We start from the raw sequence: 19,380 nt of genomic DNA, 5'->3' as shown, positions 1-19,380 counted from the left end.
AGCCTGGTAGTAAAATGCTAGCCTACGCTAGGTGACAGTTTACGAAGAAATGTCTATAATAAAGGCCTAAATTTAATTAATTTTCTTGTTGGGGAAACCCCAATGTTTCTTGTATTTTAGTAGGCTAAGCCTTACCGTTACCTGTAGGTTTTATAGAAGAGAAAGCAATCGCCAGTAACCTTGCTACCCAGATTATATTGTGCGATGTTCGAATTGACCTATCAAAACATGTGAAGTTTCTGCAGAGTTCAGTCAGGGCTCACGCTAAGGCTGAATAGGGGACACTAACCAAAAATATGAAATTGTCCCTAATAGTGGTTTTTGGCATGTTTTCGTACAATGATGTTATAGATTCTTTATAATTTTATTATTAATTGACCTAAGAATGAGTTATGGTAAAGTTGAATTATAACTAACCTGTAACAATATATGCATTGCAAAAAAATATTTGTGATATGAAATCAACTGATACATAATTAAAACTACAACTACATGATAAAATTACAACTAAAAAGTTGTATGTTCCCAATATCATTTCTTGATTCGAGTGCAAAGTTAATGACCAAATACTCTTTTTTTAAATATTGAGCTTTTTACACATGCACTAGGCCTATCCAAATTCCATTCTAAAGATTGATGGAAAACATTCTGGTTTGATGTTAGGTTTATTGCTTTATTTTATTGTTTCTTATTTTGAGACAACTGTATTTGTTTTGATACAATAAGAAAAAATAAGTGGCCCCTTAATAGGAGTTAAATTGTATCAATTTGACTATTTTGCACACATATAATGTGTCCCCATCCCCTTACTAGGGTTGTCACCTTAATAGGGGTTGGCCGTAGTGTTAAAAATTTATTCTCGTTTCACAGAAAAGTGTTCCCTTAATAGGAGTGTCTCCTGAATAGGAGTATCCCAAAGAGGTGTTCTAGTGACAAATACACATGCATTATCAGAATGAAATTATATTTGTATGCATCATCTTGTAGCAGTATCATAGATGGCGCTAGATATATTTTGCTGTGTTTGCATTGAACACTATTTCTTGTATTCAAAGCAAAACATAATTTTATATACGGTAGTCCAAGTGTCTAATGAATTCCCCAGGCTAACTCCAAACACTCATTACTTTAGGACATATATAAAAGGAAATAAGATGCGTACATTTAAAAGTGAAAGTAAGATGCAAAAAATAAAAGGTAGAAAATATGATGGATATATTTGTAAACATGCATAACATAGTTTTCATTAGATTTAGTTCCCGGATACCTATGAATACATAACAAATCATCAAAATAATAAAAACTCAAAACATTACTAGTGAAAAAAATACAAATGACATATTATTAAATATGGAAAGATACGTATTGTTGTAGCATGTTTCACAGAAGTCTCAAAGTGCTCAAGACATAGACTACTCTAGCTTGGACGCTAACTTCATCTTGTGCCAGAGCTACCTGTTAAATATATATGCCAGCTACTCTTGTCTGTACACATTATTTCCTGTATGGACCTGCACACCAGGGTAACCGCCTAAGAATCATCTCAAAAGATGTCCTGGGTTCTTAAAGTGCACATGAGCCACTTAGTGTAAACTGGCTTACGGTTTATAGTTATCCGAGAAGACTTGTTCCACCACCAGAACTATGGGCAAGTGTGGTGCTTGAACCAGAACCAATATAGCTGGAGGCTGCAGCGGCCCCCAAGTTTTACTTCTAGGCTATTCAATGTTTGCTTCATATTAAATAAGCTAGATCACCCACCCATTTTTTTAGTATTCATAAGCGGTATACTTCTGTTTCGGAAAGTTTTTTTCAAATTTATTATTGGTAATAAATGTATTTATGTTTACGCTACAGAGTAGATACTTTTTTTTTTTCACATGCTGTTACTATCCCATTTACCAGCAAACCATTTAAAAGGGCATTCAGGCGGGTTGGTGAACCAGGTTTTGCCAGAATCTTATCTCAATAATCCAATTAATCATCAAAGAAGAATACCTCTACTTAGAGTCATTATCACAGCAGGCATTGCTGTTTCTCAATAAATTACCAGTATAGTATTTAAAAACCAGGCTGGAAAATTTTAAAAACCTTTTGTTCAAAAAAATTTGGCATTTTTATTACCTTAGCTATAATTTCAGATAAAAATCATAATAGATATGCTTTTGAATTTTAAAAATCAATGACTTATGTTAGAAGTTACAACATGGTTTTTGATTTAATTGTGCTAGTCTTCTTATGAACTATTCACAACTAATGAGCTTCACTGTTAATCTTGTTACTAAATTCCCTGAAGCCGTAATTAATAGAGATAAGAAGAGATCTGCAAAACCTGGTTCAAAAATTGAAAATTTGGTAAATGGTGAAGTTTCCTCATGAAATGTGTAACCCTTCTTTGTTGTCTTCTAATTTTTTTTTCATTATCTTCAAATATTGCAGGCCTTCTGTAATTTTAATTATTATTGTGCTTTTTTTCAGTTGATTTTTATGGAATTTTGAAGTTGATACTTTTTACCCTTGATCAATTTTAATGTGATTTTCTTTGAATTGTATTTTTTGCGAGCTTTGTAATTTCTTCGTTTCTATTGAAGACAATACATTTTATCTTGTTTCTTGGCAGAACCATTTTGCTAAAGTTCTTTGATTTGTTTTGAATTATTTCAAAATATCTATAAAATTAAAAATGTTGATAATTTTGCCTTACAAAACAGACAGACATGTGATGCATATAACAAGGATAACACAAAAAGTTAAAAAAAAAAAAAACAATTTAAAACTTATTTTCATTGTGGTCCTAAGACAAAATATAATGAAATATATTAATAACAATAAATTTCATGCAGTAAAAGAATTTGAGAAATAAAGTTAGCTATTAAAGTAAGACCTGTTGTACACGTTGTTGTATTATTTGTATTGTACTGTATTCCTTTATTGTATTTCTATCAATGAATAAATGTCATTTTGAATTGAATTGAAATCTAAATTGCTGAAACTGAGTTTAGGGTGGAGCTACTGTATAACTGCGAGCATAGAAAGTATTTGTGTCAGTACACTGAACTCTACATGACATTTCTGAATAGTTGTGGTAAAGGGAAGTGGTTTGTATAATAAGATTTATTTACTTAGAAAATATCCTCTTCAAAAAGGTTAACAAGACAATTTAGGTATCTTTTATGTTTTAACTACGTGTACAATATAATGTTTGTTTTCTTATTTGAAATGGTGCCAAAATATTGCGCAAATGTTTCAACTGTTACATTTTTGCTTTGTCATTGCATAGAGCAAAGAAACTGTTTCTTTGCTCTATGGTCATTGTTAACAAAACTAAACATTGAAATTGCAATTTCATTCTTGTAAAAAGATGAACAAAATTAAAAAGGAAGCAGTTAAAATTGTGTAATATAAACTTTTAAGTTTTAAAGACTGGATAACTTTGAAGAACTTCCTAGCGAGTTTCAACCGCTTCTGTGGTCTTGTTCATGCTGACTTCATCTGATTTTGGGACGTCAACAGACCCGTAGCCAGGAGGGTTTAATGGTTCGGACGAAACCCCCTTTTCTTTTTCTCCAGACAATCCCCCTTGGAAGAACCTGGCTACGGGCCTGGTCAGAACAGTTCCTGTCAGTGGGCTTCCTCCCTCTTGTGTATTAATTTAATGAAAATTTTCCTCTCTATCTTTAGGACTAACTAGCAATTGTTGGCTTAAAAATTACTTGAACATTGTATTGCATCATAACACACACAATTTTTTCCCGATGTTTTTTTGATGTAAAGAATCACATTGGGATTCCGTTTATTATAGTCCAGTGTCGGCTAACTGGTACTCATACCAACTCGTACCCATGCCAGCTCCTATCCACTGTACCAAATTTGTGCTCAAAATTGGCTAACTCATACCCATGTGTATTCATACGTTTACTTTGGTGTGATAATAAAATGTAGTAAGAAGTATTTAATATTAGATTTTGTTTTATTATCACACCAAAGTAAACGTATGTGTCATTTACTTTGGTGTGATAATAAAACAAAGTCTAATATTAAATACTTCTTACTACATTTTGTGCTACAACTGTCTACCAAAACAAAATGTAATTGTTGAAATCGTGAAATTTCACATGAATGGTACTAAACTTAAGTACCTGTCTACGGCATTGACCCTACTCACTACTACTGTAATAGCACCCCCTCGTTAAAGTTTTAACAACGATAATGAATTTTAAAATTTCATTTTTGCTGTATCAAAAACTTCTATAGTAAGTTTGGCTTTAATAATAAACATGATTACTATCAAAATAGATAATAATCTTTGCATAATGTTTGAAAAAAAATATCTTAGATCTTGCACTAAACTTTGGTACGGACTGGCCAAATATGGGTATGAGCCAGCAAAAATTGTAGGTATGAGTCAGCCAAAATTTGGGCACAAGTTATGGGTATGAGTTGGCATGGGTACGAGTTAGCTTGTATTCTTATGCTCAAATACCATGATGTTTTGTTAGTTGTCTTTATTTTCAGGAGGGGGAACCTGAGTGTCCTTGAGTGTCCACTCAGGGCATAGTGGGAAGATCCATTTGTATTTTGTAGTATAGCTGTTTACACCAATACTTCTAAAATATAATTGTTAATTTTATTTCATTTAATTTTTGATTTTCACTCTAGGTGCTCGCCTGTCTGTTTTTTACCTACTATGTGTTTGTAAGGTTTTGCGTCCCAGTCTTTAAGAATTTTGGCAAAGAAGATTTGACGTTTCACAACTTGACACTAGCCTCCTTTAGTGTCATGCTTCCTGCAACGCTTGTCCTTGTTCTGGGGTTTTTTGCAATACTCCATTCGTGGTTGAATGCCTTTGCTGAGATGATGCGTTTTGCTGACAGACAGTTCTACAAGGTTAGTGTCTAAAGATGTGGTAAATACATGTAGTTTGGCCGAATATGAGTATCATATGACATCATGCCCAAATATGGATGTGATATGACATCATACTATAGCTGTTATTGTTTAAATACATTGATTTTATTAATATTGTCATTAATATTATAAGTAATATAATGATCTACATTGATCTTCACTCAGGATTGGTGGAATGTGAAAACGTATTCAAATTACTACCGGACTTGGAACATCGTGGTTCATGATTGGCTTTTCACATATATCTATCGAGATCTGCAGGTAACTTTAACCTCCAGCTGGGACTCTACACCTCCACTGGGGCTAAAAACCTCCCTCCTCTGGGACTCCCCCCACTGGGATTAATAATATTATTTTAATAATTCAGGTGTCCCTCTAATTAGAGACTCCTCCCGTGAAACACTACTTCCAATTAAAGACCACTTTTCTGTGGTCCCATATTAACAAATCTATTATTCTAATTAGAGGCTAAAGACCATTAAAACCACAGTCCCAAAAAATTGGATGAAAACCTGCATTTTTATTATTTAAATTCAGATGCTTTATATTTAATATATTTATTTATTAACCAAAAATATATTTCTTAATCTCTAGATTTTGGGTTTTAGCAAGTTCGCTTCGATGATGGCCGTGTTCGTAATATCTGCATTTATTCATGAATTTATTCTGGCAGTGTCCCTCAATTTCTTCTATCCAGTATTATTTTTCATGTTTGGTGGAGTTGGAGGTAAGTTGTACTTTGTACTAAGGACACAAGGCACTGGCAGTACCCCAGGTCATTTTATCCAATTGACAAACCGGTACAATGTTGAATTCCCCACTCCCTGGGGTGTACATCTAGTTTGCCTCATACACACAGAATACAAGTGCCTCAACATTCTGTAAGGCACTTATTTGTACCCCTGGGAAGGTGAGACATAAATATAGGTGAAGTGCCTTGACCAAGAACACAAGTGAAATGCACAGTAGAATGTTAAACCATTTTTTAAAGCAATTAAAATATTGAAGCTTATTGATTGAGTTTAATAGCTAGGCTCAACCTTCAAAGTAATTTTATTGTCAAACAACTAGGTAAAATTAAAAATTTGAATTAAAAAAATACAAAAATGGAAGGCACACAAGAAGACATGATCAATTTGTTTATGTCTTTTTTAATGTTTAATCTTGATTATGTGCTATTATAATAAAAGCACATAATCAAGATTAAACATTAAAACAGACATAAACAAATTGATCATAAATTCAGATGCTAAAATGGTATCTTTTGTTGGTTTACATAGGAGTTAACAAATGAAAACTTGTTAACTTTACCATCAAAATTTAGTTATTAAAAAAAAATGTTACTTTCAATATTATTAGCTGTTGAAATATTCATTCATATATCAAATTTATTTACATATCATACATTTCCTATAAATTGATTACATAACATTTGCAGATCTGTGGGGTTGACAATGTTGAGTATAAAACCATATAAAATGTATATAGAATAAATAAATGTAAATTTATAAATGTATATGCATATTTATATAGAATAACTTCCATGCGGTCATATAAAATGTATTATTAACATTAGTAAAATTTACTTGTCCCATGATTTATATTTTACTTTTTATTTCCACGTCATAATATTCCCAGCGGTATCCAAAAGAAAACATCCTTTATCTACGTTGTTTGTTTTTTGTTTCTTGGTTTTTTTTTTTGGTAGCTTAATTTTCAATTTTACTTCCTTAATTCTTGGTAGGTGATTTGGAGGGAATGTCCCAACCATGTGAATTTAACAGGAGATATGTTCCCATAGGGAATTGTGGTTTTTTTAATTTATTGTTTATCAGGTATTATTCTGCAGTGAGTCAGGTATGCTGCCAACATGTTGTTTATCATGATTTGGTTTACCCAGTTGAGGTAGTGGACAATCTAACACATGATACACCAAATATTTACATGGTTATATTATATTTTAGTAGCTTTTTATATTTTAATGTAATTTGTTTTTCGAAGAGGTACCCACTTTTTGTGTTGTCCCTTTGGCCTATGTTCTCCTCTTGAACACTATTTCTTGTGTCATATATTTTATATATAAATAAAATAAATAATAACTTGATGGTTAAGGTGCTCAGCTTCCAGTCTCAGGGTTGTAGGTTCGAATCCTTTAAACATCTTTTTTCTCATGTCTAAATGTAGCTTTACTGATAGTCTCATAATGGATCATATGTGGTGTCCACACTTATGATGTTTTCTGTCACAAATATCTGTGATTTACCCATATATGGACATTATGATGACATCACACCCATGTGCAAATCACAGTTTTTTTTATGAGTTAAAACTATACGGTATTGTGGACAGAACAATAATTCCTATTTTTTAAATTAATATTTTTATTTTATTTAAATATGCTACCATACTATTTTTTTATTTTAGTAGCATAAAAAACCCCAATTAGTGCCACTTGTTTAAAAGCAGTCAATAAAATATCAAATTAATTAATACAGTGTCTTAAATACTATTCCAGTTCATCACTAAAGTAATGTATCGTAATGCTATATGAATTCACAGATTAAAATCTAGTGAAAGGAATATTCATTAGAGTGGAGTTGTAGCATTGTGTTTAAGCTGCTTGGCTTCCAATCCCAGGTTCCAGGGTTCAAATCCTGTGAGAGCATATGATTTTTCTCACGATTCCCACTCCCTAATCCTCTTAATGAGACTTTGCAGATGAAATATCACATTATTTCATTTATTTAAGAGGGCCCTTGATTATTTGCCAAACAATGCTGGAAGGGTCACTCTATAAATATGGTTTAAAAGAAAAATTAATAAAAAATAATCTTTAAATATCAATTAATATCAATCAGTTTGCATTGTGGATAGTATCAAAATGATAGATGATATTACTTAACAGTGTAAATTTTTGTAAACAACATGACAAAATGGAAAGTACAGTTTTTCAAGAGTTTATTTCCGGTTCCGTTGCATTGTTAACTTCTCTTTTCAATTTCCTGTCACCTTTTCCCGCCGGTTTAAACTTTGTTAGCCACAAAAGAGTGTCTGAAAAAGTAGTGCATCAAAGTAGATCATGTCCAACCCTGCACAGTTTAGCTGAGTATCAGCTGCAAAGGGATTATCAAGACTAAAGACTAAAGACATAGTATTCTATTGCACAACAATTATTCAACACAAGATATTTATTGTCTCAACAAAGTGAAATCTGTTTTTAGACAGGTATTGGGTAAAATCATAAATACAAAGCATGTACCAACATATAGCTTGACCTTTTTAATAATAGTGTGATTTTCTACCTCCTTTGTAGCGCTGAACAAACATATATTTCATCCATTATATCTCATTACCATTTATAAACTATCAACCAATCACTGGCCCTTCAGGCCTGTAGGCAAGATTTTGACGGAGAGTGCGTTTTGCGAACTAAGCAAGCCTTATGCTGAGGGGCCACCCAGAATCTCTGGTGGAGTAGTGGCATGGGGGAACCCTTGGAAACTCCAACAAATTAGCATTTTGAGGGCCTTATATAATGGATTTCTGAAACCCATAATTTGTGATTATTCCGTTTAAATTTTGATTCATTTGGGTGTTATATAGGGACTTGAAGAAATAATGTCTTACGTCCTTTACATCAGTAAAGGCCATGAACATTGCTCGTATGGATCAATCTGCAATCACTGTAGCTGCTCAATTTGCGACAGATTTCGTACTATGGTTGTTAAAAATCAGTGGTTATATGAGTTGGAGAATGACATGCCATGCATATGATAGCAGTTTGCGATAATCATGAACGGTGTTAGGGAAATAATAGGTTTAAAAAGTGGAATAATTAGGTACATACTCTTGACTTGAAGAAATAATGTCTTATGTCCTTTACATCAGTAAAGGCCATGAACATTGCTCGTATGGATCAATCTGCAATCACTGTAGCTGCTCAATTTGCGGCAGGTTTCGTACTATGGTTGTTAAAAATCAATGGTTATAAGAGTTGGAAAATGACATGCCATGCATACGATAGCAGTTTGCGATAATCATGAACGGTGTTAGGGAAATAATAGGTTTAAAAAGTAGAATAATTAGGTACATACTCTTGAATTTAATATAAATTAAATACTACCATTGAACTTTTGCTGATGTAGGTTTTGATTGCAATTTTGTGAAGTTTTTTTTATTTGATGTTTTGCACATTATCCTTATCAACTACCATAATCTATATAGAGTAGTATTTGACAATGTATAGTTTTAAAGACTAAAATGGGACAATTGTATGTCCTAACATGAATGTGTGCAAAGTTTGCTTGCATTTCAATTATTTCGACACTGTGATTATTTATTGTCAGCAAAGGATTTTTTAGATCAACGTGTCAAATATAAAAAATATGAAAGGAAATTTGGAAAAAAAAATGACTAGAAAGTCAATGACTTTAAAAATCCAACTGCAGAGGGCAGCATATACCAAATATTGAAACTCTGGAAACAAAAACAATGAAAATTGGGCAAGCAAAAAATTTTACAATATTGCCTAATAATAGTGATGAACACTAGTCGAAAAGCCTACCAACCCAGTCTTGGGAAATAGAACAGATAGTACAGTATATAAATACAATAATTTAACTAAATAGCAAAACTAATCAAGAATTCAAAGAAACTCCATAAACTAGCAAAACAAAAGGCAAATCTGGAAAAAAGATTAGTAAACAACAGAAAAATAATTTGAAAAAATAAAAAATGGCAAAGTAATTGAAAAATTAATAAGTACATCTACGGTAATTAATCTACTATTTATAAACAAAGTAATTGATCATCTCAAAACTGAATCCAAAATGAAACAACTTCCAACAAAACACATTAAGTGAAAGTGGGAAGGAATAATTTACTTAAAATTAAAATAGACAAACAAAAGTTGGTACTAAAATATATTTAGATTTAATATCTAAATAAATTTCAAAATGACCTATATAGATATTGTTTGTTGGTTACATAAAATAAATAAATCTTACATATAATATTAAATTAATGTTATAATCAGTCTGTCAAATTTACAATAGATATTCCTGTTTTTAAAATGTGGTTTCATTTTATATATGTAAGATTGTAGAGTGTCCAACGTTACAAATTTAAGTCCACATTCCAGGAAATTCTTTACCTATGGAGTTCTTTCAGGCTAAAGTTCTAATAACCTACCACTTGAATTCCTTCATTAAGAGATTAAAAAGTCTTTCTTTGACTTCAGGTTATGTTTTTCCTATAAAATATATTTTCATTTGCCTTTTTTTTAACCCCAGGTTCTATTATTAGTGACTTTATGAGGCGTTTTTGATTGTATTGATTTTGTTATTTTTTATGAGATGAATAAATGAAATGAAATATAATAGGAGGAGGTGATGGGTGCTGTAGTAGATAGATGCCTTTGACATTTGTGAGATTCTATTCCTGGTTTTTGAAGAGAAATTATATTGATGTATCAGTATTTTATCATCATGCATATGCTTTATATAGCATATCTGGGTGTGATGATGATGATGATAAAAATAATAATAATAATATAATGATATGAATACTTATATAGCACATAATCCACCTAAAGAGTAAGGTCAGGGCACTTATTTCACTATAAGATTTTTAAAAGACTGCTTTGAAAGCCATTTGCTAAAAAAAACACGAGTTCATGAAAACTTCAGAATTGAAACTTGAAATTTTGCTCTTTCTATGTGGATATGCAGATACTCCACATGGCGGTATGCTGGGCTCCAATAGTTTTCACCTATGACCTGTGCCTCAGGCTCAGCTACCATGCACCACCGGGCAACGACATTAGGGAGCTTTCAATTTGTGCGACGATGCAAGGCTAGGATGTAATCACTCACGCGTGACCGTCCTACCTGGCGTCCTACATTCTGTGCATGCGTAGATTTGGCCAAATTGTGTTCCAGAATCTACTCGACGAGGTGACCTTAACGTTCTTGCATGCGCAGATGACATTTAGTGACGTTTTTACGTTCTACGTCCTACCGTCGTCGTGCTGTCGAAAGCTCCCTAGACTCAAGAAAGGAAACCAGGTGAAATTTTAAAAAATGCGAAAACAATCTATTCAAGAAAATAAGAATTAAATAAAAAGGTCTTAAGCTCTGACTTAAAATCTTGAATAGAAAAGGTTGTTCGAATTTTACGTGGTGTTGACATCATTATGCCCATATATAGGCAAATCGCGGATGTTTGTCACATAAATTGTTTTAGTGTAAATAGAGCTCTAAAAACTTATAAGGGAACTAGAAAGATGATTTTTTTTTTCTAGAATCACCAGCAATAGAATCAATTTTAAAAGCATTTTTTGGTGCACTGTGCTATACAGTTTTTGGTTAGAGTACCTTACACTGACGTTACGTTGCTAAAGGGGTAAATCGTAATAACTACATAAAAAATTGCCAAAGTAACGATTTTTAAGTTGATTCTAATATTAATGACATATCAAAAATCCCCTCTAGAAAAAAATATCTTTCTAGTTCCCTTTTAAATAGAAATAAAATATCTACAATGGTAGGTGCTGGTCATGATGTGATGTCATGATGACCATATTTGGGCATGTCACATGTTTTTGTCAAATAGAATTTGATAGTCTGGACAGGACTTTATAGATATCCAAAAAATATTTTAATCAAGATATGTTATAATAAAATAATTGAAAAAAACTATAATTAAAATAGATAAATAAGATAAAAAACATTTTTATTATTTTTCCATTCACAAAACAAAATCTCTAAAAAAAAAGTAATTGTACTTATAAATAAAATAATTTAAAAATATATAATTAAAGTAGATAAATAAGATATAAAACATTTTTATTATTTTTCCATTCACAAATCAAAATCTCTAAAAAAAAGTAATTGTACTTATAAATAAAATAATTTAAAAATATATAATTAAAGTAGATAAATAAGATATAAAACATTTTTATTATTTTTTCATTCACAAATCAAAGTCTCGAAAAAAGTAATTGTACATAATAACTTGATTTGGAAATTGAAAATAAAATATACCAAATTGTAGTCCAATCAATGATTTATATTTTATTATCCAGTGTATTTTTTAATTCCATTGATTATCTGAAAAATACACATGGGTATCTTACATGACAATACTATAATTGCAAGTTTCCAATTGATTTACACCACAATCAGAAAAGCTTTCCTGTCTGCCTTCTCTTTTTTCCTTGTACTAAATCAAGCAATAGTTTGGATGATGATTATAATAATAGTAATAATAATAATAATAATAATAATAATTCTGGATTTATATGGATACACAGTATGCATTTATATTGTAGCTTTTGCGTTGGAATTAATTTTATCTCTTTTTTCGGGAGGGTGGGGAGTCATTCTGAATTTAAAACTTGCATTTGTTGGACAGGTAAATGATGGGTTGGATTAAGACCATACCTACAAGTGGATAATATCAGCTCATTGTTTATTTTCCTTTCAAAAACTTTCAATGCTAGCAGTCCAGATATTTTCCATTATGTGTAGTATTCAAAATCACATTAAACACATAAAAACATTACAGCAATTGATAAAAGGAAAACATTTAAGAAACTCACTGGGATAACATTAGTAAATGACAAGGGAAGGGACAGAGTCAAACAGATTACACGGAGAAGAGGACAAAGGAAGGAAAAAAAAGAGGGGACAAAACATTTACTTTCTAGCACCAAATCAAAATTGCTATTGATATCCACCCATTATTTATTGCCAGTCTTCTGAATTAGCTTCACAAACACATGATTAAGACCAAGACAAATGTCTTGAATCTGTACCTCTGACCTACATTGTAATCATTCTGAATTTCTTTATTATGATTTACTGCAGTAAATCTGAGATGAGAAGTTAGTTGGCGAAATGAGCCTATACTGAGCTTACAACTAAAAAAATATAAGATGGTAAATTTGGAATAATACTAAAGGATTTCCTGTGCCTGATCATTTTACCTAATCGTGTCACTTGGTTTCTAATCATCTTAGGCTCCAGCTGTAAATTAACAAATAAAATAGATGCTGTACGGAGGTAAATTTAATCCTTCACATTAAATCACATATTGAAAGGACTTAACGAATATCTAGGCTTTGTTGGCGGTTATTCGTTTACCAATAATTAATACGTCCTGCATTTTCTTATTATTACATTGCTCATTGTATATTTGATCACTAACTACCTAGTAATGTTTCTCACTCATGTTGAGAAAGTCCTGAAGACAGGACAAAATATTTGCATGATGTGATCCAGTGGTGTCTCTAGGAGATTTGAATCTGGGGGAGGGGGTGAGCTTCAGGGGAGAAGGAAGGGCAAGTTGGGGAGCTTGCTAATTAACTGAGGGATGTTACCTTACAGATATTAAGGTGATATGTTATTTTTAACTATGTGAGCATGAATTTTTTTTGCCTTGAACATTTTCAATGTGAGGGTGGGGGAACGACTGAGGGAGCAAGCTTTTTTGGAGGGGAGGAGAGTGTGCTCTCAGCAGGTTCTAAACCTTGAGGTTGCGTCTTTGAACCTTTGCTGTGAAGGATGTCCGTGCACTTTACATTTGCATTGCCTTTCTTTGCCCGCAAGTATTTGAAAGCTGTACCCTCAATTTGTGGCATTGAATGTATCGCTCTGTGTATATTAAATTGTACATCAAGGTATACTTCCTAGGGAGTGAAGAAGGTTGCACTAAGATCTTGTTTGCCAATATAGATTCAATGACCAGAGGTAATTGGTAACAAAATCGCCAGCACCCTTTACCCTTTACCCCTTACCCTTTTAGCAAACATTGTGATATAAGGTCCCCTAAAAAAAATTATTAGTTTATGACACTATCAAAGAATAAAAACTGATGAGAAAGGGAGGTTTTTTGTTTTTTATTTTTTTACTAACCCCGCCCCAATTTTACTGATGTTCACAAGTAAATTAAAGGTTTAATAGGGACACGTATATAAAAAGTCATAAGAATGGAATCAAATTTATATTTAAAAAATATGTTTTTATTGTATCAGTGAAAATATCAGGAAGAAATTCTGAGCTTTTCAAGTGAAAAAAGATTGAGGAAAAAAAAAATTTTTTTTAAATCTGAATTTACACATATGTAAACAAAAATTCATTTCTTATATCTGTGAGATTGTAGTTAATTATTACATAAATAATATTTTCTGTGTGTGCGGTTTTCCCCCTTATTCTAGTAAGCTTCACGTTTTTGCCAGCCAAGAGCTCATCCCAACCATGGAATGTATTTGTGTGGGTGTCCTTGTTCATTGGGAGTGGAGTGTTAATGTGTCTGTACAGCCAAGAGTGGTTTGCAAGGATCAACTGCCCTCGAACAATAGTAAGTTGAATAGCATTTGTATTTACTTTTTAAATTATTTTATTTATACAGTGCACCTTCAAATTCGAGAGACCTCTTTCTGAGATGCCTTCTAATTTGAAACCATTTTTTTAAAGAACCAAATAACAATCGTCAATCATACAAAGCTAACTCCCTAATTGAATGAACCCTGAGACACCCCAAATGTTCAGGTCAAGTGGTTTCGAATTGGATGGTGACCTGTATTAATTGTGTGTTCTTTTTTTGGCTGTGAACCAAAATAACAAATTGCATTTCAAACTGATGTCTAAATTTGTTCAAAGGTTTGGCAACTAGAAAGCACATTACTGTAGTTGACTTTTTCTGCATGTTGTTCGTATTTGATTTGGAAACATTTTTGAACAAACATATTTTGTATTCTGTATAAAAAAGTAAATGTAAAATAAGTTACCAAGAAATTGTTACTTTTCTTTTATTATTTATTTCTTTTCTTTGATAGGAATCCTATTGGGACTTTTTTATACCAAGAAGCTGGACGTGTAATATTTCAAGTGCCCTTGGTGATTCGCAATAATCTCATAAATAATTATTACGAGACAATTCCTAAGATGCGACATCGTCTCACCTTGGCAGGGCAACAATTTTTATTTGGAGGATGAGGTTGATTTTGCATTGGAAGGAGATGAATTATTGATTAAGATGTCACTGTCTGAATAATATGTGTTGAGAAATTATATTAGTTGAATCAATAATGAAAATTAAATAGCCAAAATCAATAATGCCCTTCACATGTTTCGTCTCGGAAAGAGACATGATTTCAGAAAGTTAGAATATATAATATATTTATCATACAAGGATCTTCACAATTATACGAAGTCCGATCTAAATTAGCATTTTTAATACAAGGAAAGGGATTCATAGTTTTACATGAGCATAACCAAATTGAACAGTTTTATTTTAAGTTTTTCTATATAGAATGACTGAATTGAAATTCATATGTGATCAGGTGCTATTTAATTTTAATGAATAGTATTTTAATAATATATTAATTTATATTGAATATAATATAGTATAATAATAATATAATTAGTATGATAGAATGAATAATGTAATATTTTTATGTAAAGCGATTACATCTAAAATTTTAAAAACAATGGGGTTTGGTGCAGCAGTTGGGAGTTTAAACCATGGGTTGACCAATCTCGGCCAGCCATGCTTAGACACCCATGTTGCATTGTTGACAGGCTGTGAACAGATCCACTCTGTTTCAGTCAAAAATGCAAGCATTTAAGCTGCATACCAATACTATTTTATAGTATTCATGATTGTAAAACATTCCATTACTATTCCAACAACTTATTTGTTTACATTTCATTACTACATTGCAATAGTTCTTTTATAACATCATAGTAAATATATAAAATGACATCACATCACAAGTAAATTCTATAGTATTGCCTTTAGTTGTTTCTTCATACTTGAGTCACCAAATTATAATGCATATAATACTGACCCACCATTGTTGGGGTTGAGATGAGAACATTTTTGAGATTAATGGACCACAAGGTACCCGGAAATTGCATTCTCATACTTTTTAAATCTTACTGGTACTATAATTCATGATATAAATAATATATCAACAATACAATACAATACAACAGTTATTTTTCTTAATGCTATATAAGGGTGTGCGGTTGCACCCCCACCACCCTGGCATCCGTCCCAGCTTTAGTTAATTATAGTATAGCCAAGGGCCTCAAGCCCGTTTGTAACACCACTGTTTATACTTTCCAGTACATTGTAGTCGAGTCACACTCAACATTGGACAGCCATGACTGTATTTAAGTACATTGAATACTGCATCATTATAAAATACAGTTGAACATATGTAAACTGTACAAAACAATCATAAGATAACTTAAATCAAAGCAAAGAAGGAAAAATAAAACTAACTTTTTTTCAATACATTATTTTAGAAACGTAATTAATTAAATACAGTACTATTGTTTAATTTTGTAATAGATATTTTTAAGCCCTGTCCAGACTATAAAATTTGTATTTGACAAAAACATGTGACATGCCTAAATATGGTCATGATGACATCACATCATGACCATATATAGGTGCATCATTACTATATATGGGCATACAACAGTGGTTTTGTTTTTTGTAAATTGGTAATCTGGACAGAGTTTAAGAATTGAACTGCACACTAGTTAAGAGTATGATGAATGTATCATGATTTTAAATTATTTAAAAATTTGATATATCTTTTTTGATATTTGAATTTAATATATGCAGATCAATGCAATCTATCCAAATATTTGAAATAAATATTATATTATATGAGGATATATTCTGTAATTGTATTGATACGTGGTAGATGTTATGTCAAGCTATACTCAAAAATTATTCTAGGCAGTAAGTTTGTAATGCACTAGGTAATACTATGCTCACACATTTCCATTCTTGCACAAATCTAGTGAATCCTATATAAAGCCTTGTTGTGACATGCCATGATATGGTCATAATTACATCACATCGTGACCATATAGAGGCACATCATGGCTATATTTGGGCATACAACAGTTTTTTTTTTTATAAATATAATGTGCTGGATATAGAACCGAGATAAGGAAAACAGAACTTCTTCGTTGATTAATTCTTTTTTTTTTTCTAATAAGCATGTTAACTGTACCATGACTGTCCTTTTTAATTTTTGAAAAATATTTAATCATTGTTTAGTATTTATGTTAGCACATAACTACTGTAGTTTCTTTAGTTTTTCGTCAGAATCAATGCATAACGGTTTTAGCTGCTGTTACATGAAATACATTTCCGAATAGAATTAAGTATTATGCTATTTATTTAATATTGCTCCATCAAAACTAGAATACAGTATTATACAAATTTTATATTGCAATATTTGTTATTCTAGTCAATTGAATATGTATGTGTTATTGACTTGTTGAATATGATTGTAAAACTGATTTTATAACGAGTTGTTTATTAGTAATTTTCTTGTGTGAAATTTGAAATTATAGTATACAGTAGAGTATTCAGTTTGCACTAAGAATATAGTCGGTTTACTACTCCTTATTAACATCTATGACAGAGGTTGTGCCTGTGGGGACGTGGCAGTCATGGTTCCATCGGGAAGCCACAGCCCTGGGTCAGAGCTCATCCAGACCTTACCCTGTCTTGGTCATGGGAGGCTAAAAAATGTGTTGTGCAAGACAACACAACCAAACACAAAACCAAACGAAATCACACGTATGCTTTTTCAATAATTCATAAATACATATCTCCCTCTAATTATTATAGACCCCTCCAATTAAATACCACTTTTTTCCCAAATGAACAACTTTTTTTACCTTTACTTATTCTAATTGGAGACCAAAGCTGCTGAAGACCATAGAAATATTCATCGCTCTCGAATAAGTGCCGCACCAAACGTGATTTTTTTTTCTTTTTTTTTAGCCGCGCGGCGTCGAGAGGATATAACATCTGTATGTAATGAATCACTTTGAGACACCGTTTTTTTTTTTTTTTTGCGATGACGTAGGACCTATGTTTAGGCCTACTGAATTACAGGAATACGTGAAATACATGGGAACGGCATGGAAAGCGCCACGCCAATATTTTTTTTATAAGCGCCGCTCTCGAATAAGCGCCGCACTAAAGCCTCCAAAACTTGTTAAAGCGCCGCGGCATTATTCGGGAATTTTTTTATTTTATTTTTTTTTGCCGCCGTGTTTCAGACTGTTTCCTGGTTTCAGGAATCATTGTGTTGACATCGTGTATTATATCTATCACGTCCGTATTGACGTCTGCAAGGAACGCAATCAACCTCACCTTACACACTTGTTATGAAGTTTGGTTGAGAATAAAATATAAAATATTAAATTTATTATTCTTTTTTGAACTCTTTATGTTTTCTCTCATTGATAGACCATAATAATAATAATAATAATAATAATAATTAATAATAATAATAATATTAATACATTAATAGTATTATTAGTATTGAGCAGCAGTGTGTGAGGGTGACGGTCCCCTGTCAGTTAAACTACGCGATGGCAACACGTTCTTAAACCCGATGGTGATACCTGTAAAAAAATATTCGATTTAAACCGGAATTCGGACATATTTCATAAAAATTTGATGTTATTGATTTTTGAGCAAGCATGGTAAGTTTTTATACATGTTTGCGTCCCGTGTGGTTCGTGGTGTTTAGTAAGACGCCAAGGAGGTAATTTAAGATTACTTGCTCACAATTTGAAAAGTTAAAGTGACAATAATATTGATAAAACCACATAAATAAATGATATATTTCATCTCCAATACAAATTTCAAGAATAAAAGGTTAAAAAAGGGAAGGGTTTAAAATTTAGCTTGAAAAATGTACCGGTCTCCATTTACTGGACACTTTTCAACCGAATGGTTTGGAGGCGATGTTACTGAAGATAAAAGTCGGGTCTGGTCTTGGTGGAACAGTTGACTTAAATAATGTAGGCATAAAATAATATGTATATTAAAAAAGAAATGTAGGCGTATCATATGGACCTATGTTAATTGCAATGCGTCGAGAACTAGCGTTGTTCCATGCATGTGCAAGAGTGAAACATCAGTTTATTCCAATCGGAATTGAATTTCCTACAAAAAGACCCAATGGACCAGTTTGGTTGAGGCGTCTGTCAGCAGAAGGTCCCAGGTTCTAATCCGGGTTAGGTCAACGTTTTCTTCACACTTGGTGATTCCTCTTGCTGCACGGTGGTCTTTATCCTGGCAGAATAACCTTTACAAATTTATTCACGTTCGAGGATAGTTTTATGTTATAAATATAATTCAAATTTATTCATAAATCTTTCATATTATTATTTTTATTTCAGTAACAAATATTAATGATAGTTTATACGTGGCAGCTGGCATAGAATAACCGTAACCTTTTACCTAAGGTAGTTGAAGTGAATATTGTTTTTATGTTTTTATTCACGGCACACTTTAACATTAATCATTTGCTTTCACTCAAAGTTTCTTGAAGCTATTTACTCCATTGTCTTAACATCACAGAGTAATTGAGTAGCCTCGCTGAATACAATATTAATCTTGAGGAGAAGACCGTCTTTTCTC

The 19,380-nt window shown here is 32.0% G+C and overlaps 1 protein-coding gene across 2 annotated transcripts in view; it reads left to right on the top strand.

Annotated features, from left to right (window-relative positions):
- LOC117119475 (sterol O-acyltransferase 1-like) overlaps window positions 1–16,306 on the top strand; it is a 54,395-nt gene extending 38,089 nt beyond the window's left edge. For both annotated transcript variants that reach the window (XM_033264310.1, XM_033264311.1), the window contains exons 8-12: window positions 4,660–4,887; window positions 5,074–5,169; window positions 5,503–5,635; window positions 14,126–14,268; window positions 14,747–16,306. In XM_033264310.1, the coding sequence (XP_033120201.1) occupies window positions 4,660–4,887; window positions 5,074–5,169; window positions 5,503–5,635; window positions 14,126–14,268; window positions 14,747–14,821 (675 nt within the window). In that variant the 3' untranslated portion in view covers window positions 14,822–16,306. The remainder of the gene's footprint in view (window positions 1–4,659; window positions 4,888–5,073; window positions 5,170–5,502; window positions 5,636–14,125; window positions 14,269–14,746) is intronic.
- The last annotated feature ends 3,074 nt before the right edge of the window (window positions 16,307–19,380 follow it).

The sequence above is a fragment of the Anneissia japonica genome, unplaced genomic scaffold (genome assembly GCF_011630105.1).
Source record: "Anneissia japonica isolate Jap-2015-1 unplaced genomic scaffold, ASM1163010v1 scaffold4415_len418423_cov169, whole genome shotgun sequence".
NCBI lineage: Eukaryota > Metazoa > Echinodermata > Crinoidea > Comatulida > Comatulidae > Anneissia > Anneissia japonica.
Note: the sequence above shows the minus strand (reverse complement) of the source record. Positions and strands in the feature narration are given on the sequence as shown.